Source organism: Pelobates fuscus, chromosome 1 (genome assembly GCF_036172605.1).
Source record: "Pelobates fuscus isolate aPelFus1 chromosome 1, aPelFus1.pri, whole genome shotgun sequence".
NCBI classification, from domain to species: domain Eukaryota; kingdom Metazoa; phylum Chordata; class Amphibia; order Anura; family Pelobatidae; genus Pelobates; species Pelobates fuscus.
This window is the reverse complement of record NC_086317.1, coordinates 158,293,092-158,319,510: the sequence shown is the minus strand read 5'-3', so window position 1 is coordinate 158,319,510 and position 26,419 is coordinate 158,293,092. Positions and strand designations below refer to the sequence as shown.

At 44.6% G+C, this 26,419-nt stretch overlaps 1 protein-coding gene across 1 annotated transcript in view; it reads right to left on the bottom strand.

Moving 5' to 3' along the window:
* The window catches only part of LOC134608431 (complement component receptor 1-like protein), a 59,162-nt gene that overhangs the window by 19,583 nt on the left and 13,160 nt on the right, over positions 1-26,419 (bottom strand). Inside the window, exons 3-7 of the mRNA XM_063451235.1 lie at positions 22,394-22,585; positions 19,094-19,190; positions 13,800-13,879; positions 5,965-6,147; positions 1,662-1,841 (exon numbers count right to left, since the gene is read on the bottom strand). Coding sequence (XP_063307305.1) covers positions 1,662-1,841; positions 5,965-6,147; positions 13,800-13,879; positions 19,094-19,190; positions 22,394-22,585 — 732 coding nt within the window. The remainder of the gene's footprint in view (positions 1-1,661; positions 1,842-5,964; positions 6,148-13,799; positions 13,880-19,093; positions 19,191-22,393; positions 22,586-26,419) is intronic.

Genomic DNA, 26,419 nt, shown 5'->3' with positions numbered 1-26,419 from the left:
GGCAGCCCATCGGCCATACATCAGCAACCAGGTTGGAAATTCAATGACGGTCAAGGCAAGTGGGGTGCATCGTGCCAGTTTAAGCATGAATGCTCCCACTGCGGAGGTGCCCACTATGCCTCGCGATGCTTTAAACAGGGTAAGCCAGGGGACAAGGACGACTTGGGAGCTAAGGGTGATGATGCTGGTGGACGTAAACAAGATGTGCCCCTGGCTCGGCTGCTATAGAAACAATTGGGAAGCTGGATTACTTATAGAGGGCTTTGAACGTGGGTTCTGGATTCCCTTCTCGCAGCACCCGCCCTTGGGGGTGGTTCGGAATTTGAAGTCGGTGCAGGACTTTCCTAAAGTGGTCCTGGACAAGCTTCAGAAGGAGGTATCGCTGGGGCATGTGGTGGGGCCCTTTGATGTTCCTCCACTGCCCAATTTGCACGTGTCCCCCTTGGGTGTGGTGCCCAAGAAGGAGGCGGGGAAATGTAACTTAATTCATCATTTATCATACCCTCATGGGAGTTCTGTAAATGTAGATATCTCTGCGAAGCTGTGTTGGGTGTCTTACGCTTCATTCTATGCAGCTGTTCGCATGGTCTGGGTGGCGGGCCCTGGGGCATTGCTGGCAAAGGCGGACGTGGAATCGGCATTACGCTTGTTGCCAGTGCATCCGGCCATCACCTCTTTGGTTGTGTTTTCGATGGTCGGTATTACATGGATATGTGCCTACCGATGGGCTGTTCCATATCCTGATTTTACTTTGAATGTACATATCCTGTTTTTACATTCTTGAAATGGGTGGTGCGTCAGGAGTCGGGATCTAGACGACTTTCTGTATGTGGGCCCGGCGAATTCCCTGCCTTGTCGAATCTTGCTCAACAATCGCCATCAGGTCTTTGAAAAGGAGGCGGACAATTAATTTCGCCCGGATGGTGTACATTTGACTGAGGTTGGGCTCGACCTCTTTAATTTGGCGATCCTGGAGGTGGTGGAACAGGCCTTGGGTTGTGAGATGGTTTGTCCTTGCCAAATAGGGTGGGAGATGGTTTGCGGGTAGACGAGTAAGGGGATAATGGCCGGGTCTCATCCTCCCCTGTCGCTTATGGTAAATCGTAAGGGGTACCAGGTTGGACGTGTCCCCACCAAGCTAAAAGCCAGCTGGTGGGGAGCATTTTGGTCGGGCCCCCACCGAGCTAAAAGCCGGCTGGTGGGGAGCCCAAAAGGGAAGAGGAATTTATTATGCAGAGGGGAAGATCCTTTGGGGTGAGTTAGATTGGCAAGGACGTTTTGAGTACATTAAGAGCATACTGTATGACATTATGCACCGTTATTTATATGATAAGTTATGTTGTACAGTTTTATACAAATTGTATTCGTTACAGTATTTTGATTTTTAATAAATGCTGTGGCCTGTTATATCCAAAGTTTTAGTGTCTGTCGTTATTTGGAGAGTTCATGGTTGGTTTAAATGGGATATCTCATCCAATGCCCACTACGTACATACAAGTCCTTACCCTCATCCCACATGTTATTATTCTAGTTTCACTCTTTATATTTGTTCCAGACTTCTCATTTAACCACTCTGGTCCTTGTGTCTTAACAATGGATTAAAGACTAATATTGGTGGCATTTTTGAAAGAAAAATAAAATGAGTATAAAGCTGTACTTACCAAGACAGTCTGGTAGTGAAGGCTCCCATTCGCTTTTAATATTGCATTTTACAGTGCTGGTTCCATTCATACGAAAACCATTATAACAATCAAAAATCACAACACTGTTCAGTGAGTATGGAGTAGTAAATCCTGATATCTTTCTTGAATAGGGCACATTTGGAATAGGGCAATCAACAGCTGTTATACAAATATAAAAATGTAGATTAATGCCAAGTATATAGAATTCAATTCTGGAAAAGCACAGCATGTAAACATTGAATGTCATGCCATATCATGCCAGCAGGAATAAGCTCTGCCATTCTCTTCTCTACTTGCTCTGTCATATTAACTGAAATTAAATGTTACTACATCTTATCAGATGAGTAGAAGTAGAAATATACGTATATGTTTTATTTGCCAAACTTCAAAAGAAACTATGATTTATAAAATGTATTTAGATTTTAAAAAAATATGGTTTAAGGTGTGTTTTATCAATGTGTACAATGTTGGAATAGCTTTCATTAAGGCAAAATATATATATATATATTTTGCCCCTACATTGTCCTTATTCTGCAATCGACTGCCATCCAGTGAAAGAGTTTACCCTGCCATTTTCTATAACTATGACTTAGCAGCTTAGCTGCATTGGCCACAATTCTGAGGATTCAAAGTTAAACCATAAATGCTTAAAGTGATGAAGAGGTGTTTCCAAACAAAGTGTGCAACTAAACTGCTAACAAATATAAATTGGCACTGTATTGGCAGAAAATGGCCCAGTGGGCAGGTTTATTTTACTTTTCGTCATAGTTTAAGGTTGTCAGATGAGTAAAACATTAAAGATAAATCTGGAACAAGATTTTTCTTTTTACTGATTGTTTTAAATGAATAAAAGCCCACTGGAAATCACTAAATAAATCACTAGAAATAAAATCACTGTTAATCTGCAGTTGCGGTATCAGTTATGCCTCTAAATTACTATTGCAATGCAGTACATGCATTGGGAAGTGAAAAAAGGTATTGCTTCACTTTAAGTACATTTTTGTTTTACATACATGCTTTGGTCCCATTGTGCACTTAAAAGTGGGGTATGCCTGTACTGTGTTACCCTGTTGTAACACAGGAAGACTTGGCTGACCAGTGATGGCCGATATGGCTGGAGTAACAGCCAAATTTCCTCATTACAGTCTTTCAAGTCTGTCATTAATTTGGCCTATAGATGACAAGACTAAAGTCATCATGGCATGCAAATCAGTCATGTTATGTCTGTTGGATCCAGAGGCGGCTCTAGACTTTATGAGGCCTTAGGCGAAATGCAAACATGAGGCCCCACTAACAAAAAAGTGTCACATATACACATTGATGCACTGTCTACCTGTGTATGTGCCTGAGAGTGTGTCTGACAGAGAGTATCCTTGTGTGTGTGAATGTATGTCTCTGTGAGCATGTTTGCGTTTTTGTCTGAGACCCTATGTGTATGGGGTAGCTGCTTGAAGTGTGTTGTGTGTATAGGGGGGGTGATGGTGAGAGGGAGAGATGGGTGATGGTGAGAGGGGGGTGATGGTGTGGGGGTGATGGTGAGAGGGAGAGGGGAGGGTAATGGTGATAGGGAGAGGGGGTGCGATGGTGAGAGGGAGCGGGGGTGCGATGGTGAGAGGGAGCGGGGGGTGCGATGGTGAGAGGGAGCGGGGGGTGATGGTGAGAGGGAGCGGGGGGTGATGGTGAGAGGGAGCGGGGGTGCGATGGTGAGAGGGAGCGGGGGTGAGAGGGAGCGATGGTGAGAGGGAGCGGGGGGTGATGGTGAGAGGGAGCGGGGGGTGATGGTAACGTGAGAGGGAGGGGGGTGATGGTAATGTGAGAGGGAGGGGGGTGATGCTAATGTGAGAGTGAGAGGGGGTAATGTGAGAGGGGGTAATGTGAGAGTGAGAGGGGGTAATGTGAGAGTGAGGGGGGTAATGTGAGAGTGAGGGGGGTAATGTGAGAGTGAGGGGGGTAATGTGAGAGTGAGGGGGGGTAATGTGAGAGTGAGGGTAATGTGAGAGTGAGGGTAATGTGAGAATGAGGGGGGTAATGAGAGAGTGAGAGTGAGTCATGTGAGAGTGAGAGGGAGTAATGTGAGAGTGAGAGGGGGTAATGTGAGAGGGGGTAATGTGAGAGTGAGAGGGGGGTGATGTGAGAAGGAGGGGGTGATGGTGAGTGGGGTGAGGCTGAGGGTGGTGACTGATAGTTATGCTGAGGGTGGTGAGGGGGTGATGCTGAAGGTGATGCTGAGGGTGGTGGGGGGGTGATGCTGAGGGTGGTGGGGGGTGATGCTGAGGGTGGTGGGGGGTGATGCTGAGGGTGGTGGGGGGGTGATGCTGAGGGTGGTGGGGGGTGAGGCTGAGGGTGGTGGGGGGTGAGGCTGAGGGTGGTGGGGGGTGAGGCTGAGGGTGGTGGGGGGTGATGGTGAGGCTGAGGGTGGTGGGGGGTGATGGTGAGGGGTGATGGTGAGGCTGAGGGTGGTGGGGGGGTGATGGTGAGGGTGGGGGGGTGAGGCGGAGGGTGGGGGGGTGATGGTGAGGCTGAGGGTGGTGGGGGGTGATGGTGAGGGTGGGGGGTGAGGCTGAGGATGGTGGGGGTGATGGTGAGGGTGGTGGGGGTGAGGGTGGTGGGGGGTGATGGTGAGGGTGGGGGGTGAGGCTGAGGATGGTGGGGGTGATGGTGAGGGTGGTGGGGGTGAGGCTGAGGGTGGTGGGGTGAGGCTGGGGTGGTGGGGTGAGGCTGAGGGTGGGGGGTGAGGCTGAGGGTGGGGGGTGATGGTGAGGCTGAGGGTGGTGGGGGGTGATGGGTGAGGCTGAGGGTGGTGGGGGGTGATGTACATTATGTACACACTTGGCAATTAGCAGGGTCTCACCTGTCACCATCTAGTGAATACAAAATATTCACTAGATGGTGACAGGTGAGACCCTGCTAATTGCCAAGTGGCTTGAGAGGCTCTACCTGTGCATTGGACCTAAAGGAGTTGAAGCCACTGAACGATGTGGTGGAGTGTTGGCCTCTCAGTGACAATTATCAGCATAAGATAGAATAGGAGTGACCGGTGAGGGCCTACTTATGCAACCTTGCGAGGCAGGTAGCTATGCGTTGGGTCAAGGGGCGAATTACCTCCGAGAATGAGGATGGGTGTTGGTCTTGTATGACCACTACTATCAGGCCTCTGTAAACAGACAATGATTCATCTATATAATTACCAGAATTCCTGACTTCAGAAATCAAGAACCTAATACACAACAAATGAATGGAATGTATAAGCGTGGTGTAGAGTAACACTGTGAATTGGCAGGGTCATAGCGTGGACCCAAACCTAACAATATTATTCGTAATGTATGTAATACCCACCTATTCAGATTAATAACTGAGAATAACTGAGACCTATAAGTATAACATTTATAGTATGTAAGAGGCAGGATAATCATGAGAACTAAGAAGACAACCCTGAACAGAATTATATGCCTTTATAGAACATATGTGGCATGCTTAGGAGGTTGGTCAATACTTGCAAATGCATACACATAAGTTAGAGTGAAAGAAAAATAGGTCACTATCAACTGTAAACGCTAGAATTAACATTGACATCATAATTAATTCTATAGCTTAAATAGACCGTACTGAATGAGGAGAACTGAAAGGAGGTAGACCGTAATGACAGTGAAATACACTGTAATACCTAAGCCATCCAATGCAAATATGTGGGCAAACTGGCCAAAATGCAAACTGTGCCGTATAACATAATGAGGATGCGATGTATAAGGAAACTTAGTGGATGAACGCAGACCAAATGCCTGCAAGGAGTTCTAACCATAAAATATACAATGCCAATAACAAATCTATATGAACAGAGTTGTTTACAGAAAATAAAACATGCAAAGCCGAGAACCTATTAATAACATGTGGCCAAATGACAGCTGGATGAGACAATGCCGAATGTGGAGGACACTGCCCTGACAATTCGTCATGTAGGCCGAATGTGGCCGAGTATAAGATGGGATTGTGAGGTCTTGAGCATTGCAAGAGGCCAAATAGTTAATAGTTTTTAAATCAGGACCTCAATGTTTGCATTTTGCATTCCCTGTAGTGTATGGGGCCATTTGAACTTTAGTGAATTACCCTGTAAGTAACATTAATTCCAAAACATTCTTCAATTTTTTATTAATTACATTAGAATAATGGGTCACTAAACAATTTTTCTATTGTAGAATGTGGGTTACAGACAAAGGTTTACGAGCTAGTTATTTGCTTGAAGAATATAGCGTTTTGTAAGTTCTTAATTATTTCAATGTCTTACCCACACATTCTGGAGGAGGAGAACTCCAGCTCCCATTTTGGTTGCAGTAAATTGAACCTTCACCATTCATGAATTTCTTGGGGTCATCACATGAATATCTCACAGAGTCCAGGTATGTGTATTCATCTTTTAGAGGATGAAAAGTGCCATTCCGTATTGGAAAAGGAGGTGGACAAATTGTAGCTGGAATAAAAGAGAATGTTAATATTTTCTTTGGTAGGTTTAACACATGATTTTTACTGAGCAATAATAACTGAGCAAGTCTTTATTGGAATTAGTGAACAAGGAACAGTTAGGAAATATTTGGACACTGACACCATTTATATAATTTTGGCTCTGTACACCACCACAATGCATTTGAAATGAAACAACCGAGAAGCAATTGAAAGAGCAGACTTTCAACTTTAATTCAAGGGGTTGAACAAAAATATTGTATTGAATGTTTAGGAATTGTAACCTTATTTCAGGGGCTCAAATGTAATTGGACAAATTAACACAATCATAAATAAAAGGTAAATTTGTAATACTTTGTCAAGAATCCTTTGCAGACAACAACTGTTTGAAGTATGCAGCTGTCTTCAGTTGTTGTTTGTTTGTGGGGCCTTCCTTAAGTTTTGTCTTCAACAAGTGAAATACATGCTCGATCGGGTTGAGATCAGGTGACTGACTCGGCCATTGCAGAAGTTTGCAATGGCCGAGTCAGTAGATTTCATGCTGGTGTAGAAGTTTGCTTCTATCTCCACCCCTCTGTAAGGGGGGAATGTGATCAAAGGCTATTAATTTTAATGTTGGTGTGTTTATTTATTCTGGGCATAAGAACTGGATAAAAAGCGAGACAGCCCACCCTGGGGGATAGGCTTGTCTGCTTTACCAGTATATGCAATAATTCTTGTCTGAGTCTCACTACCCTATTATGGTGTGGATACTCACATGTTTAACTTTGAGTATATTACCTTAGCAGTCTTGTGCGTAAGGTTTATTACATTAATGTACAGTAGCCTTGGTATTCAACTAGTGTGGAATTATTGTAGAGTACTACAATTGCAGTTTTGTACCCGATTTTCCTGATTCCTAGATGGGGTATACTAATATATTAATGATTGACAGAGTCCCACTACCTGGGGGGGGCGGATGGTGGGGATATATATCATACTCGAATTAGTGCCATATTATCTCATTGGCTCCTATATACATAGTGTATATATTGAGACTTAGGACTTTATGTCCTGTTCAGCTTAGCCCGTCCAGCTGTGTGAGAGGTTTTGTTTTTATTTTGATTCCCTTATGTCGCAGGCATGTCCAATAACATGCTGTTCAGCAGTAAACAAGTGCAGGTCACTAGTAATAGACTTTGCTACACGGAACGGACTTGTTGTCCGGTAACCAAGGCGATGGCCTCTGGTGACGTCAGGACGCCAGACGCAGTGTGATGATGCAGTCGGGGGCAACTTTCAACCCGGGCACCGGTGATCCCAGATGGAATCCTTACACTGATTGGTAAGTTAATGTTTTGGTGGTGGGTATATAAAATTATCTTTTACTGTATTAGCCGATCCCGTTTCAGTGCAAACTAAAAACGTTGATCTTTTAAAACTTTGAGCAATAAAAGCTGAGCTTTATTTCATTACTCTGAGTGCTATCTATACCTATTGGGATCTGTTAATGCTGACATGCACAAATACCAGTAAGTGGAGTGCAAGACTGTACATATTATATATATATATATATATATATATATATACACACACACACACATTATTAGTATGTTTCTTTTTCTAATTCAAAATATTGGGTCGTCCAGGGTAAAAAACTGAATTGTACAGTAAGCATACTCACATGTAGACACAGACAATCTCACTGACACAAGCTCATTAAAACACAGGCTCACAGAGACAATATCATTGATACACATAAGCTCACTGACATGAAAACACAAGCTCGCTGATACACAGAAATAGGCTCACTGATTGTCATGGAGTAACACTTCCGGGTTCGGCACTCAGCGGTGAGGAGCCGGACCCCGCCCCTCTCTGACACAGCTCTGACGGTATTTAGGGAGACTGGGCCAGAGAGAGGGTGCTTAGTGATTGATTGATGAGTGAGCTAACGTGTGAGCTGCCTCCGCGAGACCGCAGGCTCCACAGGCTCAGCTACTGGGAGCTACTTCCACCAGACTTACCTCTCCACAAGCTCAGACAAGCCGTTCCAGCCTTTGAACAAATGCAAGGATTGCTGCATGCCATAAAGGGTTACTGGAGAACGGATACGTTGCTACTTTACAAGTGGACCATATCTCTGAACTATTGGAGGACTACCCATATTAACCTTAAGTATATCTTTCAGCTATTTGTCTGCAATATCATTTATTAATGAACTAATGCTTGCTTACTCAAATCTTCATTGCTACAAGTTACTAATCTCATGGACAACTTCCATCATGCCTATTCACTATGAACTGTTTCTTGCTTTTCAATTACATTCAGTGCTTCAAGTTACTAATCTCATGAAGGACAACTCCCATCATGCTTATTCACTATGAACTGTTTCTTGCTTTGCAATTACATTCAGTGCTTCAAGTTACTAATCTCATGAAGGACAACTCCCATCATGCTTATTCACTATGAACTGTTTCTTGCCTTTCAATTACATTCAGTGCTTCAAGCTACTAATCTCATGAAGGACAACTCCCATCATGCTTATTCACTATGAACTGTTCTTGCTTTGCAAATATCCTTAGCTACTTGATTATTGTTCCTATTGAAGATTATTCTCATTAACTAATGTTACTTTTAATGCATCTCTGAAGAAATACTTAATAATGAACTTTGTGTTGTTGATTACGGTACTTGCACTTCTTATTGGATTATTGCCTACCGTATTTTTCGCTCCATAAGACGCACTTTTTCCCCCCTCAAAAGTGAGGGGAAATGTCTGTGCGTCTTATGGAGCGAATATGAAGCTTTACTTACCTGTCTTGCAGCGTTGGCCGGCAGCACAGGGCGCACCGCGGTAGTGGAACTTGAATTTCATGTTCCGGTTTCCGGCGGGACTGAAAGGAAGTGTGCACAAGCTGAGTGCGCACTTCCTTTCAGTCCCGCTGGAAACCGGAACATGAAATTCAAGTTCCACTACCGCGGTGCGCCCTGTGCTGCCGGCCAATGCTACAAGACAGTTAAGTAATTATGGGACAAGGGGAGGGGGACAGTAAGGGGAGGGGGACAGTAAGGGGGGGGGATGAAGTTTATGGGGAGGGGGGGATGAAGTTTATGGGGAGGGGGGGATGAAGTTTATGGGGAGGGGGGGATGAAGTTTATGGGGAGGGGGGGGGATGAAGTCTATGGGGAGGGGGGGGATGAAGTCTATGGGGAGGGGGGGGATGAAGTCTATGGGGAGGGGGGGGATGAAGACTATGGGGAGGGGGGAGATAAGGTCTATGGGGAGGGGGTGGATGAAGACTATGGGGAGGAGGTGGATGAAGTCTATGGGGAGGGGGTGGATGAAGACTATGGGGATGGGGGGATGAAGTCTATGGGGATGGGGGGATGAAGTCTATGGGGAGGGGGTGGATGAAGTCTATGGGGAGGGGGTGGATGAAGTCTATGGGGAGGAGGGGGATGAAGTCTATGGGGAGGGGGGATGAAGTCTATGGGGAGGGGGGGATGAAGTCTATGGGGAGGGGGGGGATGAAGTCTATGGGGAGGGGGTGGATGAAGACTATGGGGAGGGGGTGGATGAAGACTATGGGGATGGGGGGATGAAGACTATGGGGAGGGGGTGGATGAAGACTATGGGGAGGGGGTGGATGAAGTCTATGGGGAGGGGGTGGATGAAGACTATGGGGAGGGGGTGGATGAAGTCTATGGGGAGGGGGTGGATGAAGACTATGGGGAGGGGGGGGCGGAGTCTAACTGCGAAGCAGAGAGGTCGCATGGCGGAGGAGCTCCTGAGCAATTACCGCAAAAAGCGCTGCTACAGCCCGAAAAAAACGCTAAATATAACCACGACCACCAGCACGAGAGAGCAGAGAGAATATGGGTCGCAAATCTAAAAAACCAAAGCCGGATCGGCCGAGCCAGAACCATGACATCGGGGCAATGTGGAGACAGGCCCTCGAAACCTCAGGTCCCAATATGGCGACCTTCGCCGACCACTACTCTGACCTATCGGATGAATACTCCCTGGAAGAGGACCCGATAGCAACACCGAGACAACCGGTGGCCGTGCCCAAACCCCAGGATCCTGATGGAGCACCGATCACAACGGCGGTGCTAAAAAACCTGCTTGCAGGCCTGCAAACCACACTCCAAGGGGACATAGCCGCGCTCCGCACGGAGCTTCAAGGCATCACCACGAGGCTGGACACCCTGGAAGTCACCTCAACAGCTCACGACCAATCTATCACATCCCTATAATCGGAGATTACCCTCCTTAAGCAAAAGACCACGGTCCTCGAGCGGCGGTTCACCGCAGCGGAAGACGGGCGCAGAGCCGCCAACATAAAGGTACGGGGGATACCGGACGATTTGCCCACCGAAGAGCTGCGCCATTACGTGCGCAGGCTACTTACCGGCCTCCACACACCAAAAGCTGCCAAGGCCATTCCACTGGAAAGTATATTCCGGATCCCAAAGCCCCAGCGACGTCTTCCCGCGACCTCATAATCCGCTTTCAGCACCGAAAAGACAAGGCCGCAACCATGGCAGCAGCCAGAGAGAGGGCGCAACTTATATTTGAAGGACATACGCTAGCTTTCTTCCCGGATCTAACGGGCGACACATTGGCCTGGAGAGGCTCACTAAAGCCCTTTACCACGCTCCTCAGACAGAAGAATATACCATACAGATGGCGCCCAGACCGTTCTCTTCTCATCGTACAGGGCGAAAACAAGCACGTGGTCCACGACCTTCAAGACGCCCGAAACATACTGCCAGTGTTGGGCTTACCTCAGGACAGCATGCAACAGGCGGTGTCTCAGAAGACCGCAAGACCCACGCACGACTGGAACCCGGAGAGGGCTAACATTTTTGTGCCACGACAATCGAGGCGGGAACCCCCTGAAGGGGCTGGTGCACGAGCACCCTGAAAGACACTCAAGCTACACATTGTCTATATTGGGACTTTGTATGACAACTTGTTCAGCTATTGCCCCTTGGCACCATGCTCTGACCTGCTTATAGCCCTTCATTTGATTTTGTGACCGCAGCTAACCTGCGGAAAACGGCCCCAGGAGGCCATTGACATAGTCGCCTCTTTGCTCCCACCACTCACCACTCATAGCCAACACGACAGGACACACGCAGACTTCCCTCCCCCTCCCCGTTGGTCTAGTGGCCCTCGGGGTGACTCACGAGGAACAACAACACGCACCATGACTGCTTATGCATACACCAACTTAAACTGAGCACTGACCGGCCTGACGCTCACCACATAAGCACAAGCCCAACCTCAGACATATTGTAAAAGTCAGCATGTTAAGCAATACTACCAGACAGGTTGACCGAATGTGTAAAATGTCTAGCTCAACTAAGCTTCACTGGCCGACTACCCGACCATGACTCTCTTGGGCCTCCACAATTACTCCCACATATGGCATCAAGCTGTCACTCTACCCCAACGTCAGCCACCAACGATGCTAATTTCGAGTATCAAATATCAAAAGTCGGCAGTTTTTTATTATTGACCGTTAATATAATATAAAAATGTGCAATGTTTATATGCCACTACTATATCACAATGTGAAATGTTCAAGCTTATGACCGCTGTCGTGGCAGAGTAATCTATGTTGTATTTCTCATGCACTCAAAAATAAAGAATTTCAAAAAAAAAAGACTATGGGGAGGGGGTGGATGAAGACTATGGGGAGGGGGTGGATGAAGACTATGGGGAGGGGGTGGATGAAGTCTATGGGGAGGGGGTGGATGAAGTCTATGGGGAGGGGGTGGATGAAGACTATGGGGAGGGGGTGGATGAAGACTATGGGGAGGGGGTGGGTGAAGACTATGAGGGAGAGGAGAAGACTATGGGAGGGGGGGACACTATGGGACAGGGGAGAAAAAAAATATTCTGTACAAACTGTCCCATAGTAAGAAACACTATGGGACAGTTTGTTCAGAATATTTTTTTTCTGGGTTTCTTCCTCTAAAAACTAGGTGCGTCTTATGGTGAGGTGCGTCTTATGGAGCGAAAAATACGGTAAATGCAATTCATTTAAGTTTAACACTTATTAAAACTTCGGTTGAATCAAGTTACCAGTGATTCTCTCTTTTCTTAAAGCTACAGTATTGATACTTAAGGATTCTCCATTTCTTCACTATTGTAATTAGGGAGATTACAAGCTGCAGTTGAGTTCCAATCCAAATCACCCCTAGTAGCGTAACACTGATAGACAATTTGACTGACGCACACAGGCAAACTTACTGGTACACACACACACACACACACACACACAAACTTAGTACAAACTCTGGCACTCACACAAGCTTACTACTGACAAACTCATTGGTATACAAACAGAAGCTGACTACTCACACTCACTACAGATAAGCTCTCTGACACACATACCCATACTCATTACAGACAAGTTTACTGACACACACATGCTCATTATAAACCAGCTCACTGGCACACACTGGATCCCTACAGAGAAGCTCACTGTCACACATACACATGCTCACTACAGACAAGCTCACTGACACATACATATACAAGTTCCGTCACTAGCAGACACACACACACCAAATCACTGTCATGGGCTGAGGCCTATCTGTCACAGAAAGCTGTGGGAGCACTGGGAGAAGAAGTCTCCATTTTCTGACCTCTGTAAGCAGCATGTGTGTGGAAGATGGGGCTTGTATATAGAGTCACCGAATTGCTGGTGCTTCAGGAAAGGGAGACTCAGTGCTCCGTCCGTCCCCCAGCAGCTACACCAGCATCTCCCTCCTTCATTCCCTTGGACTGACACCGCTGCCGGCCCTAGGAGGCATGGCCCACCGGGAAATTTTTCTCTGTAGGCTTAAAGTGCAGTCTCTCAGCTTTAATTTGAGGGTATTCACATAAAAATTGGAGCAAGAGTTCAGGCCCGCACGCCCTGAACTCTTTCTCCAATTTGGATGTGAATACCCTCAAATAAAGCTGAGAGACTGCACTTTAAGCTAATTTTTTATTATTTAACTGTAACTTGAAATAATTTTGATGAACAGCAGAAATAACCAAACTTGTGTCAGTGTCCATTATTTCCGGACCTAACTGTATATAGAACTAAATTTCAAATTTTTAACCACCTGGAGTGCTGCATCTGTGAATATCCAGAGATGTGGATCATAGTCCCTCATTACCATCCATGGAGGTACCTTATACAAGCCTGATAACGCTACGGTCTTGTGAGTGCATTTGATTACAGCGCTTATAATTCAATTAATAGGGATTTACACTATGTTTTGTACATTTCATTTTTAGATAATCAGCTGGTTCCCTTTTTTCTGTACATATTCTTTGGTTGATGTGGGATCACTGACTGAGGGTGATTCAAGGGAGGCTGACACTTAACGAATCGTTAAGTGTCAGCCTCCCTTGAATCACCCTCAGTCAGCGATTGATAAGTATTATTTGTTATCACCTTTACATATAATTAGGGTGATTTTGTATTTAGACATACATAGTAGCAATGCAATTGCCTTTCTCAGGTCTGTTCCCTACTAGAGTTCCATAGATGGACCCACCCAAGCCCCTCATAGATAATACACTATTTATTGAAGTTAGCAACAGAGATCATTGAATCAGTCAAAGAATATTTTGTAGTCATTGATCCAAGATTAGTTAACAATTTATTGTCATACCTTCACATACAGGGGCAGCATTACTCCAAGATCCATCAGCAAGACATTCCCTAAAATCTTTTTTTGAAATCATTGTAAATCTAAAGAAAAAAATAAATAGAGAAAACATAGAACTTATCCAACTATGCTTTAAAACCAAATTAAAACTTTTTTTTTTTGTTACAATACCCCTTAGGGTAAGTATGTTTACGGAATTATAGGAGAGATTTATGAAAACAAAACCGGTGGTGCTTCCTCCTTTAATATTATAGTTAATGCCCCTACCTGCTGGCCATGAGTGGGGTCTTGAGTGGACAGAAATGTGTCCACCCTACATTATTTATTGATTTATTTATAATAAATAAATACAGGTGGGGGTGAGGAGTCAGGGACACCATCAGGGCTTGACAACCATGACTGTTGTCACGGACCAGGCAGTCCTGGGGGGCCTGATCCCACATTCCCAATGTGTGTACACACACACATATATATATATATATATATATATATATATATATATATATGTTATTGCTATATATACTTCCAGAAGCTCTCTCCAACTCTTGCATGCCTCGAGCTATCAAAGTTTTGCGGCAGGTTAACATGGCAGCGCTCCACGCAGCACTCAGATCGGGCTCGCGAGAGATGGAGAGAGGAGCTGCTGAAAGCTGGGTCCTCCTATTCACTACAGAGCACCTGGCAGTCTGCATAATGCCACTAGACCACCAGGGAGTGTAATATCCCCCTCCTAGGCCACAGGTAGGAGACAGGAAGTGGGGGATAAAATCCGGTTATATTTTTAGTGACTGGTCAGCATTGGCTGCCCAGTCGCTAGTTTTAAAGGTTGCCCTGCCACCCCTCCTTGGGGTGGCAAAGGGAGATTTTAAACCTCCCTTAATGTAATATAGGAGTCTTATTTTATTTACTTCATTATTTTTTTAATACTATTTAATGTGGCATCTGGATAACAAGTGCCAAGTTTGAATTTAAAGCATGTGGGCCAGAATATGAAGCATTCTGTTGGGATTTCAGCTGTCAACTGTGGCTGAAATCTGGACCAAATTCAGGTCTGTTCAGAATCTGGACAGGTCTGGATATTGCAGTCCGAACCTCCCTGTTTACAGACAGATATTTTTTCCCCCATTAGGTACTGGACCATACGGAGTTTGGTGAATAACCCTGTGTGAATGTATAATTGATGTTAGCATACATTATACATCTTAAATATAGATAATGGAGTGAAGCTTGTAAATAGAGTAGCTGGACAGAAAGTGAAAGGGTTAACCCATAGAGCTGAATAGTGAACAAAGAACTGGACTGTCCAGTGACCATAAGGAAGAAAAGGAAGAAATATATTAAAATAGAAATAGTAGTCCAGGATAGCGAGAGATATAAATAGATAAATGTCCTGTCTAAATCACAAAGGGTATTTGACTAAAAGCCGCTTACAGGCGAAACGCGCGTCGGGGCTTTGCTTCGTGTAGCTCTGTCAAGCCGTGTTACCTTACCGAGCTAGCAAGTTAGCTGAGCTTTAGAAATCTTTGCAGTATTTACTAGCGGTTCTTTAGACTCTCATTGATTGTAGTTCCGTTATTCAGCATTGGTTAGTACCATACCAGCGGTCTCCTACACTTAGACGCTCCGTACTCATTAGCTCAGCATCTCCATTTCTATTTATATTTTGGGGACGTTTATGCTCGTATTTAACTTGACCACATTATCAGACGTTGTTAGGCTGAGGCAGGGACTTCTTACCTAGTGTAAGGACATGAAGGGGTGCTGCCCTGCAACAGCACTGTCCCTTTAAGTGTGGGAACCAACTTAGCAGAGAAATAATGCTAGGACACGATAAATGGAGTAATAAAGAAAATGTATTAAGGAAAACCAAAAGGATATATATATATAAAATATAATATAATATAATATATACAAAACAAAATATGACAATGCCACAAATATATAAATATATACAATAACCCAATATATACAATAGAGCAGGCAGAGTCCACGATAGTCCTAGGCAAAGGTAAAGGCTTAGTCAGGGTAGTGCAGCCACCAAGTACTAAATGAACATCAAGGGGCAAAGCCCTAAGCAGGTCACCAGAAATAATGCAGCAAGGTCAGAATCACTGGAGAAGGAGTCTAGGCAGGAACACTGCAGGCGAACACTGGAACAGGAGGCACAGGACACAGGACCAGGCAGAGACAAGAACACAGGACCATAAGGACATCGGAACACCGGATCAGGAAACACAGGATACTCAGGATACACAGGATACACAGGATACACAGGATACACAGGATACACAGGATACACAGGATACACAGGATACACAGGATACACAGGATACACAGGATACACAGGATACACAGGATACACAGGATACACAGGATACACAGGATACACAGGATACACAGGATACACAGGAGCAAGAATCACGGGAACCAGGAAACAGCAGGTACAGGGTCAAGGATAGAGGATAATGATCTGACAGGGAGTGAGGGGAGAAACCAGAATATATAGGTGCTAAACAAGGGCCAGGTGTAGTACCTAACGAAAGGAAATGAGAAACAGTGCCAAACAGAAAGAGTGGTGAGTGCGAGTACTGCACGAGGGCATATTGACTAAGGAGTGTCGTGACACCTAGCAAGTTACATGATCAAGAGTTAGTCCAGGTTAGCTCAGGGTATTTGTATGGTCGGCCCATTCAGGACTATCCACTCGGACTAGACTAGATATTTATCAGTATATTCAAATACCCTTTGGGATTTAGACAGGACATTTATCTCTCGCTATCCTGGACTACTATTTCTATTTTAATATATTTCTTCCTTTTCTGTCCCTACTATCAATTTTTCTCTAGGTGTTCTGGCTGTTACCTGTTATTATATCGATACTCTCCAGGGAGTTTCCCTGCTTGAGTTTTCGCCAGCACCCTGTATGAATTCCTTTTTTCTTCTCTCTCCTGCTAGATTTAGATACTTTGTTTAGATGATTTTGCGTTACAGATATATTGTGACCCGATATCATCCTTTAGCCTAACTATTTAGTGCCAGTTTGCACTTTCAGTTTGAGAGACTTATTAGCTTAGTAGGGACTTATACTTTCATCGATTTTCTCTTTTTTCCCTCTCTTATGTTATGTCCGTTTAGAGCTTGGTAATTCTTCAGCTCTTGTTATCTTGAGAATTTATTAAAAGTTAATTTTTATTATACTTATGGTCACTGGACAGTCCAGTTCTTTGTTCACTACATTATACATCTTTACATAGACGTGAAAAAAATCCTCTATGTGTTGGTGTGCAAAAAACATGGCACTTTCATTAAATTTGTAGAGAAAAATAGCTCATTTTACATCTTTTTATTGTATACTTGGCAAACTACCCAATAAAAATATTATCGAAATAATATTTTGTAGGTGAATTCAATTGCTTAGTACTCCATATCGAGACAAAGTGCATTGACACTTAAATCTTATATTTCAACTGTGAATTAAAGTTTAAAAAAAAAATGTATATAAAATACCCAACCTGTGTACATTTAATGTAAGACCACCTGACCAAAATGTGATATATATATATATATACACACACACATACAGTATCTCACAAAAGTGAGTACACCCCTCCCATTTTTGTAAATATTTTATTATATAATTTTCATGTGACAACACTGAAGAAATGACACTCTGCTACAATGTAAAGTAGTAAGTGTACAGCCTGTATAACTGTGTAAATTTGCTGTCCCCTCAACATAACTCAAAACACAGCCATTAATGTCTAAACCATTGGCAACAGAAGTGAGTACACCCCTAAGTGGAAATGTCCAAATTGGGCCCAATTAGCCATTTTGCCTCCACAGTGTCATGTGACACAGTGTTACACAGACTCAGGTGTGAATGAGGAGCAGGTGTGTTAAATTTGGTGTTATCACTCTCATACGGGTCACTGGAAGTTTAACATGGCAAAGAACTCTCGGAGGATCTGAAAAAAAGAATTGTTGCTCTACACAAATATGGCCTAGGCTATAAGAAGATTGCCAAGACCCTGAAACTGAGCTGCAGCATGGTGGGCAAGACCAAACAGCGGTTTCACAGCCCCACCTAGAATAGGCCTCGCCATGGTCGACCAAAAAGTGGAGTGCATGTGCTCATTGTCATATCCAGAGGATGTCTTTGGGAAAAAGATTCCCAATATGAGGGCTGCCAGCATTGCTGCAGAGGTTGGAGGGGTGGGGGGGGTCAGCCTGTCAGTGCTCAGACCATATGCCGCACACTGCATCAAAGTCTACATTGCTGTCATCCCAGAAGGAAGCGTCTTCTAAAGATGATGCGCAAGAAAGCCCACAAACAGTTTGCTGAAGACAAGCAGACTAAGGACATGGATTACTGAAATCATGTCCTGTGGTCCAATGTGACCAAGATAAACTTCTTTGGTTCAGATGGTGTCAAGCGTGTGTGGTGGCAACCAGGTGAGGAGTACAAAGACAAGTTTGTCTTGCCTACAGTCAAGCATGGTGTTTGGAGGGTCATGGTCTGGGCCTGCATGAGTGCTGCCGGCACTGGGGAGCTACAGTTCATTGAGGGAACCATGAATGCCAACATGTACTGTGACATACTGAAACAGAGCATGATCCCCTTCCTTCTGAGACTGGGCCACAGGGCAATATTTCAACATGATAATGACCCCAAACATGCCTCCAAGACGACCACTGCCTTGCTAAAGAAGCTGAAGGTAAAGGTGATGGACTGGCCAAGCATGTCTCCAGACCTAAACCCTATTGAGCATCTGTGGGGCATCCTCAAACGGAAGGTGGGGGAGCGCAAGGTCTCTAACATCCACCAGTTCTGTGATGTTGTCATGGAGGAGTGGAAGAGCTCTGGTGAACTCCATGCCCATGAGGGTTAAGGCAGTGTTGGAAAATAATGGTGGCCACACAAAATATTGACACTTTAGGCCCAATTTCAGACATTTCCACTTAGGGGTGTACTCACTTTTGTTGCCAACGTTTTAGACATTAATGGCTGTGCAAATTTACACTGTTATACAGGCTGTGCACTCACTTCTTTACATTGTAGCAGAGTGTCATTTCTTCAGTGTTGTCGCATGAAAAGATATAATAAAATATTTACAAAAATGTGAGAGGTGTACTCACTTTTGTGAGATACTGTGTATATACACATAGTGATTGATTTTTTTTTATATAAAATTAACTGTTACCGGATAATTATCTATTACATTTACCCAAGTGTGTTTGTTATATCAATAGTTTACTTGTTTCATATTGATTGTTCACCATGCTTGTGTATAACTTACCCCTCATTACAATGATATGTTATTCTTGAGCCAAATAAAAAATCTGCTGCTTCAAAATAACCATTTTCTATATCACCAGGATTCACACAAGTTCTTCCTGCAGGGAAATAAAATTGTTAAATTACTGCTTTTAGTCATTTTGGAATGCACTGTAAAGTCGTTAAAGACAACTGTCATCTTTTAATGTCAGCTCTAATAAGTCAGGTACCAAAAAAAAACAGAAAAAAGAAAGAACAAACAGCTGATTAACTAGCTCCTGGCACTGCATCTTTACCATTTATCTGAAAATAAAAGCTTTTGACCAGAACAAAACCAATCCGCAATATTATTTTTACATTGCTGTTTACTAGATTGCTGGGGGGGGGGCAAAATTCTAACCATAGTGGAAAGATTCACAGGGTACCAATAAGAGCCCATTTAGGTTACCAACCATTGCCTGTCTAGAATTCCACACATGACTCGGTTTTAAAGGGACACTATAATCACCAAAACAACTTTAACTTTATGAAGCAGTTTCGGTGTATAGTTAATGCCTTTGAAGCTTCACTGCTCAATTATCTGCCTTTTAGCAGTTAAATCACTTTTGTTTTCTGATTATGCAGCCCTAGCCACACTTCCCCTGGCTGTGACTGACACAGCCTGTGTGAAAACAAATTGGTTTCATTGTCAATCAGATGTTAAATTACTTTAAAAGTTTATATCTCCTGCTCTGTAAATGGAACTTTAATCACAAGAGTTGGCTCCTGTAGGCTGTAGAAGGTTGTTAATAGAGCAGGAGATACAAAATTATAAATTAGACAGAATCTGCAATGAAGAAAGTGTAACAATTAGATGACTGTGTACAGGAAGTATGTAGGAAGGCTGTGTAAGCCATAGGCATGGAGGTGTGACTATAGCTGTATACAGGCCCGGACTGGCCATCGGGCACACCGGGCAAATGTCCGGTGGGCCGAGGTGGCCATGGGCTGAGGCCAGCAGGGGTGATCACAGGATCTCCCCTGCCGGTCTATGCAGGGCCGGCACTATCCGAGCACCGGCCCTGCAGTAGTCCACGACGGGCCAGTGGGGAGATAAAAGATCTCCCTCACCGGCCCACATGTAGCATATTCCGGCCGCCGGCGGGGAGAGAGTGAGGGAGACAGGAGAGGAACCCGGAGGAGCTCTAACTTACAGCTCCGCCGGGTTCCTCTCGCGAGATTCGGAGCATTGCCATGGCAACGCTCCTGGTCTCGCAAGAGTGAACTCTTGCCCCACAGGCTAGAGTTCACTCACCACTAGGACCACCAGGGATGGGAGCAGCCCACACTGCACACACTGCACACACTGCACCCCTGACTCCCTCACACACACACACACACTGCACCCCTGACACTCACAGCACCATCACACACACACTGCACCACTGACTATCACAGCACACTCACAGCACCCTCACACACACACTGCACCCTCACACACAGCTTCCTCACACGCACATAGCACCCTCACGCAAACACAGCACCCATCACTCACACACAGCACACACACTACACCCTCACACACCTAGTGCACAATACGCTTTCCTAGCATTTTTGTCTCCTGGTATCCCATCTTTGGAGACACCAGAGACAAATGTCAAGCAAACACAGTGCAAGCATGTTATTACATTTATTAAACATGTTTTAAATGTTATTAAACATCAATCTGAGAAGCCGAAAATTGAAGATACCAGTCCTTTTGGAATTCACTCCTGGGACGGAGACAGGCCTTCTTTTTGATCATCTTGTAAGATCTCTACCTCCCTGGTCCTCTGGTTTTAATAACTTACTTAACCATATACAGTTCATTTTTCTTTTTATATTTAGCACCTGGTTATGTTAATTTTTTTTATCCTGATTTTCAGGTTGTATTTTTTGCAGGGCTCGAGTCCTGCAGGAACGTGTGGGAACGGCGTTCCTGCACTTTTTTTAGAGCAGGAACGCCGTTCCCGTTTGTGGTCCTGCAGGCAATCAGGGGGCGGCAAAAAATGCCGCCCTCATATGCCCCGAGGTTCCCCCCGTCATGGGGGGCCCAAGAGGTGGCCTAATGGCCACCTGAAGGACCCCCCGGCCGGCTCTTGTCTCGCTGTCAGACACGGCGAGGGAGCTGTGTTCTCTCTGCTCCCTCTCGCCGCACCGTTTCCTGATGCTGGGAGCCGGAATATGATGTCATGTCCAGCTCCCGGCATCAGTAGACAGCCCACGCGGCGAGAGGGAGCAGAGAGAACACAGCTCCCTCACCGCGTCTGACAGCGAGACAAGAGCCGGCCGCACTGAAGCCCCACTGGACCCCAGGGACAGGTCCACGCCAGCTCTCCAGGTAGGGAGGCTGGGTGGACATTTTTAAATTTTAGAAAGATATACAAATCATTTGTGTGTGTGTGTATGTGTCTGTGAGTGTGTGTGTGTCTGTGAGTTTATGTGTGTATGTGTCTGGGAGTGTATGTGTGTGTGTCTGGGAGTGTGTGTGTGTATGTGTCTGGGAGTGTATGTGTGTGTCTGTGTGTGTCTGGGAGTGTGTGTATGTGTCTGGGAGTGTGTGTGTATGTGTATGTGTCTGGGAGTGTGTGTGTATGTGAGTGTATGTGTCTGGGAGTGTGTGTCTGGGAGTGTATATGTGTGTGTCTGTGAGTGTATGTGTCTGTGAGAGTATGTGTGTCTATCTGTGAATGTGAGTGTCTGTGAGTGTATGTGTGCACCTGAGTGTGTGTGTGTACGCATTTATATATGCATACAAGATTTGTTTTTTTCTGGTGGTTGGGTGAGGGTGGAACTCGAGTGAGTTCCAACACTTTATTCCCCAGGACTTGACCCCTGATTTTTTGCATATATATCTCAAGTGTATATTATACAGTAATTGCACCATCCTTTTATATATCTTTTGTGTGTGTGTGTGTATATATATATATGTTCTTTGGTTTGTTAAAAATGATTATAGAAATATGAAGAATGAGACTATGGCATCTCTTAGACAAACATATCTAGATTCTTATGCATCTACATTGTCTTCATGTCCACCTGACATTGTTTCACCAACATAATGGCTCAACCATGAATAGGGAAACTGCTCCCACAGCCTAATGGTGCTATAATCACTACAAGTATAACTTCTGCATTAGTAATATACCACGTGAGGGGTTAGGATACAGGTCCTGCTCATTCTTACCAAAATGGCTGAATGCAGAACCATGGGACATCGCTAGGAGCATGCTGGCACCATAACCACTAAAGTGGTCTGAAGTGGATACGGTGTTTAAAATAAATAGAAAACAAAACTACTTACTTTTACAAAATATTTCTGGTTCTGGTACCCATTTGGAGTTGTCCGAGCAAAAAAGTGTGTTCACAGTCCCAGGAATACGGACATATCCTGGTATGCAAACGAACTGCACTTTTGAGCCTGCTGGGTAAGTTTCTTGATTGGTGTACTCAGATTTCAACATCCCATTTGGAAGTTTTGGAGGGCCACAAACACCTAGATTAGAACGATCAAATATTAAAAAAAAAGTCACCAGATAATTAACTGCTTGTATTGCTCATAGACCAATGTGAGTCAGTGATTATACAGTGAGGATTCTGATTTTCCCTCTGTGACAGGAATACAAATGGGGTCTGAAAAGTCCACGTGAAATGTGCACACAGTCATTAACCCCTTAAGGACTGGGCCAATTGTACAAGTTGTGATAAAAAAGTAAACAAAATCTGGAATTTGCGCTATATGTCTGTTCAATCGTAATTCACCTCTTTCATATTAAGTACACCCACACTTATTATATATAATTTTATGCAGGAGAAATAGGACATTCATTTAACATCAAATATTAAGCTATGAAATATAATTTAATATGAATAAACTATAAAAAAAAATGTGAGAAATTTTTTTTTTTAATTTTTTTTAGATTTGCATGGCATTTGAACTGTGAATGTCATAATACTGTTAGCGGTTACTGCAATAAAGTAGATATATTTGTATTCAGCAATGTCTAACAGGTAAAACAGTACTCCCCATGTGACTAAGTGGCTAATAAAAAAGACTGAACATTGTCTTCTTTTGCAAATGGTATGCCATCATGGGGGTAATTCTCATTCCTGGGCTACCATACGCTCTCAAAGGCAACATAACCAACCTGGCAAATTTCAAGGTAAAAAAAACAGAAAAGCAAGCCTTATATTTGACCCTGTGACTTTCAAAAAACATTATAAAACCTGTACATGGGGGGTACTGATATACTTGGGAGACTTTGATGAACAGAAATATTAGTGTTTAAAAACACTAAAATGTATCACAACAATGATGACATCAGTGAAAGTGCTGTTTGTGTGTGAAAAATTTGAAAAACATCACTTTTACTGACAATATCATTGCTGTGATATGTTTTACTGTTTTGAAACACTAATATTTGTGTTCAGCAAAGTCTCCCGAGTAAAACAGTACCTGCCATGTACAGGTTTTAGGGTGTCGTGGAAAGTTACAGGGTTAAATATAGGTCTAGCCAATTAAATTCTCTGGACTTTCTGCCTGGGTTGTCAGGCAGGTCCCTCAAATTGCAATCAGTAAAACTACTTAATTATGTAAATTTGTGACATGTTTTAGGTTCAAGTAAGGATTGTTCTCTCCACTCAGTATACGTCATACAAGTTGTTTATCAGTATGTACACCGGTCATACCCAGGCAAGGTTACAAATAGGTTAAGCTCGCCCCAAGTTAGGGAAAGTCCCATAGGCCTCTTCGCCTAGCAGTCGAGTGGTCCCGCAAGGCATACTATCAACCATGACGTTCAGAGCTTCATGCCCAATCGTCCCAATTCATAGTTAGAGCCTTGCACCAAGTCATAGTTAGGGCCCCACACGTCACGGCCAATCATTATTACACTCTGTTAAGCGTCACCGAGAGGCCAACACCCCGCCACCCACCTCAGTGGCACAAAGGCCCCACGAGCCAAATCATAAGTAGAGCCTCTCATAGCCACTTGGCAAATAGTCAGGGCCTCACCTGTCACCAACCTAAACTAGTTAATACAATTTCGCCAGTAGGCATTAGCCTAGTAAGCGGGGTCACCGCTGTTCTATTCGGTACCATACTAACCTTATTCCATCTGCCTCACTTCCATAGCATGTCTAACGATTCCACACAAGGAGATGATTTGTCGGTGGCCAGCACCCCACTCAGATCAAGCTCGCAGAGACGAACCAATCCACCAAGTCCAGCTTCCAGCTATCGTTCTTGGACTGTCCCTAAGATCACCTCTGAACTCAAAATGAGGAATATTCCTTTTCCGGCTACAGCCAGGAAATTCGAACTGTTTAGGTTGTTAAATGTTACTGAAGACAACGAAAGGCCAGGCCCTAGTTCTGATTTCAATGTGCAAAATAGCCTTGCAGAATTACACTCCATGATGTCCTCCCTTGTTTCCTCAGTAGCAACTATTAACAATAGATTGGATAATCTGAAGTCAAACAATATTACAACCGTTCCAGAGGTTCCAGTACCCGTTACTCAGGCCACACCTAACGCAGGAGGTAAAGATAACCCTCAACTAGTGATGTCGCGAACATAAAGTTTTCGGTTCGCGAACCGCGAACGCGAACTTCCGCAAATGTTCGCGAACCGGGCAAACCGCCATAGACTTCAGTAGGCAGGCGAATTTATAATGAGGGGGGGGACCTACTGTCCTCCCCCCCACCCCCAGCCCCTACCCCTGGGCGGCAGGTGGGGGCCACAAAGATAATGATGGGGGGACCTACCGTCCTCCCCCTCTCCGGCCCCCACCCCTGTGTGGCGGGTGGGGGCCCTAAAAATAACAATAGGGGGGGACCTACCCACCCTGAGCGGTGGGTGGGGGCCCTAAATACAAAGGGGGGGGGACCCTAGTCACCCCTCCTCCCCCCCTCCCAAAAAAATTATCTCCCTACCTACCCCCCTCACCCTAAAAACAATGAGGGGGGGACCTTTAACTAAAAACCTGTAAAAAAAAAAATTAGATATAAACAACTTACCATTCGATGTTTTCTTTCTTCTACAATCTTCTTTTTTCAGCCCCAAAAGGTGGGGGCCGGGGGGAACAATAGGTCCCCCCTTATTGTTATTTTTAGGGCCCCCACCCACCGCTCAGGGGTAGGGGCCGGGGGGGACAGTAGGTCCCCCCCTTATTGTTATTTTTAGGGCCCCCACCCACCGCTAAAGGGTGGGGGCCGGGGGGGACAATAGGTCCCCCCCTTATTGTTAATTTTAGGGCCCCCACCCACTGTTCAGGGGTGGGTAAATTTCTGTCCTGAAAACGTAGCGTCCCCTTCTACCAGTAGCGCCAATACTGGTTCCCAATCCAACACAACACAGAGGGAAATGAGAGACAAACTTGGTAGGCCTATTGTAGGTAAAGCACAAGTCTGCAACAATTTGAATACAGGTGGTTGCAGTTATAGTGCTTGCAGGCTGTTGCATGTATGCTCATTGTGTTTTAGAGCACATGCCAAAACAATGTGCCCCAACAGATTGTACCCTAACCAAAACTTCCACTCCAATAAACTCCAATAAACGTACCTAAGTTGCAACGCTACCTGTCTAAACATCCTTCTGTTAATTTGGTTGAATTTCTCACGGCTGGTTTCACTAATGGGTTCCACACAGAGTTCGTGTCACTCCCCACAGGGGTTTGAGAATGCCCCAACTTACAGTCGGCACTCGCAGATCCAGACAGCATACGCGAACTATTACAGAAAGAAATCACAAATGGTTTTATGATAGGCCCTTTCTCTACTCCTCCTTTCACTTCCTGGAGGACAAACCCACTAGGAATTGCCAAAGGGAAATATAACAATAAAAAGCGACTGATTATTGACTTCTCTGCACCACACTCATCCCCTACACCTAGCCTTAATGCTCTGATTCCATCAGGTGACTTTTCCCTGCAATACGACAGAATTGACAATGCCATCCAAGCAATCATTCATGCCAGGAAGGCTGCTTGGTTAAGTAAAACTGACATAACAAACGCATTTAAATTGCTTCCCATCCACCAGTCACTCTGGCATCTGCATGGAGTTAAGTGGGAAGGAAGCTACAATTTCGCTACAAGACTGACCTTCGGATCCAAAAGTAGCCCTAATATATTTGCCGAAACTTTAACCTGGCTCCCACTCAACTCTTGCAGATGTCCAGTAGTCATACATTACCTAGATGACTTCCTCACCATCGAACCTCAACAACACACACCCCACAGCCTTAATCACATGCTCACTCTTTTCAAAGACTTAGGAGTCCCCGTTGCACAAGACAAAACTGAAGGTCCCAACACGGTGATTACATTCC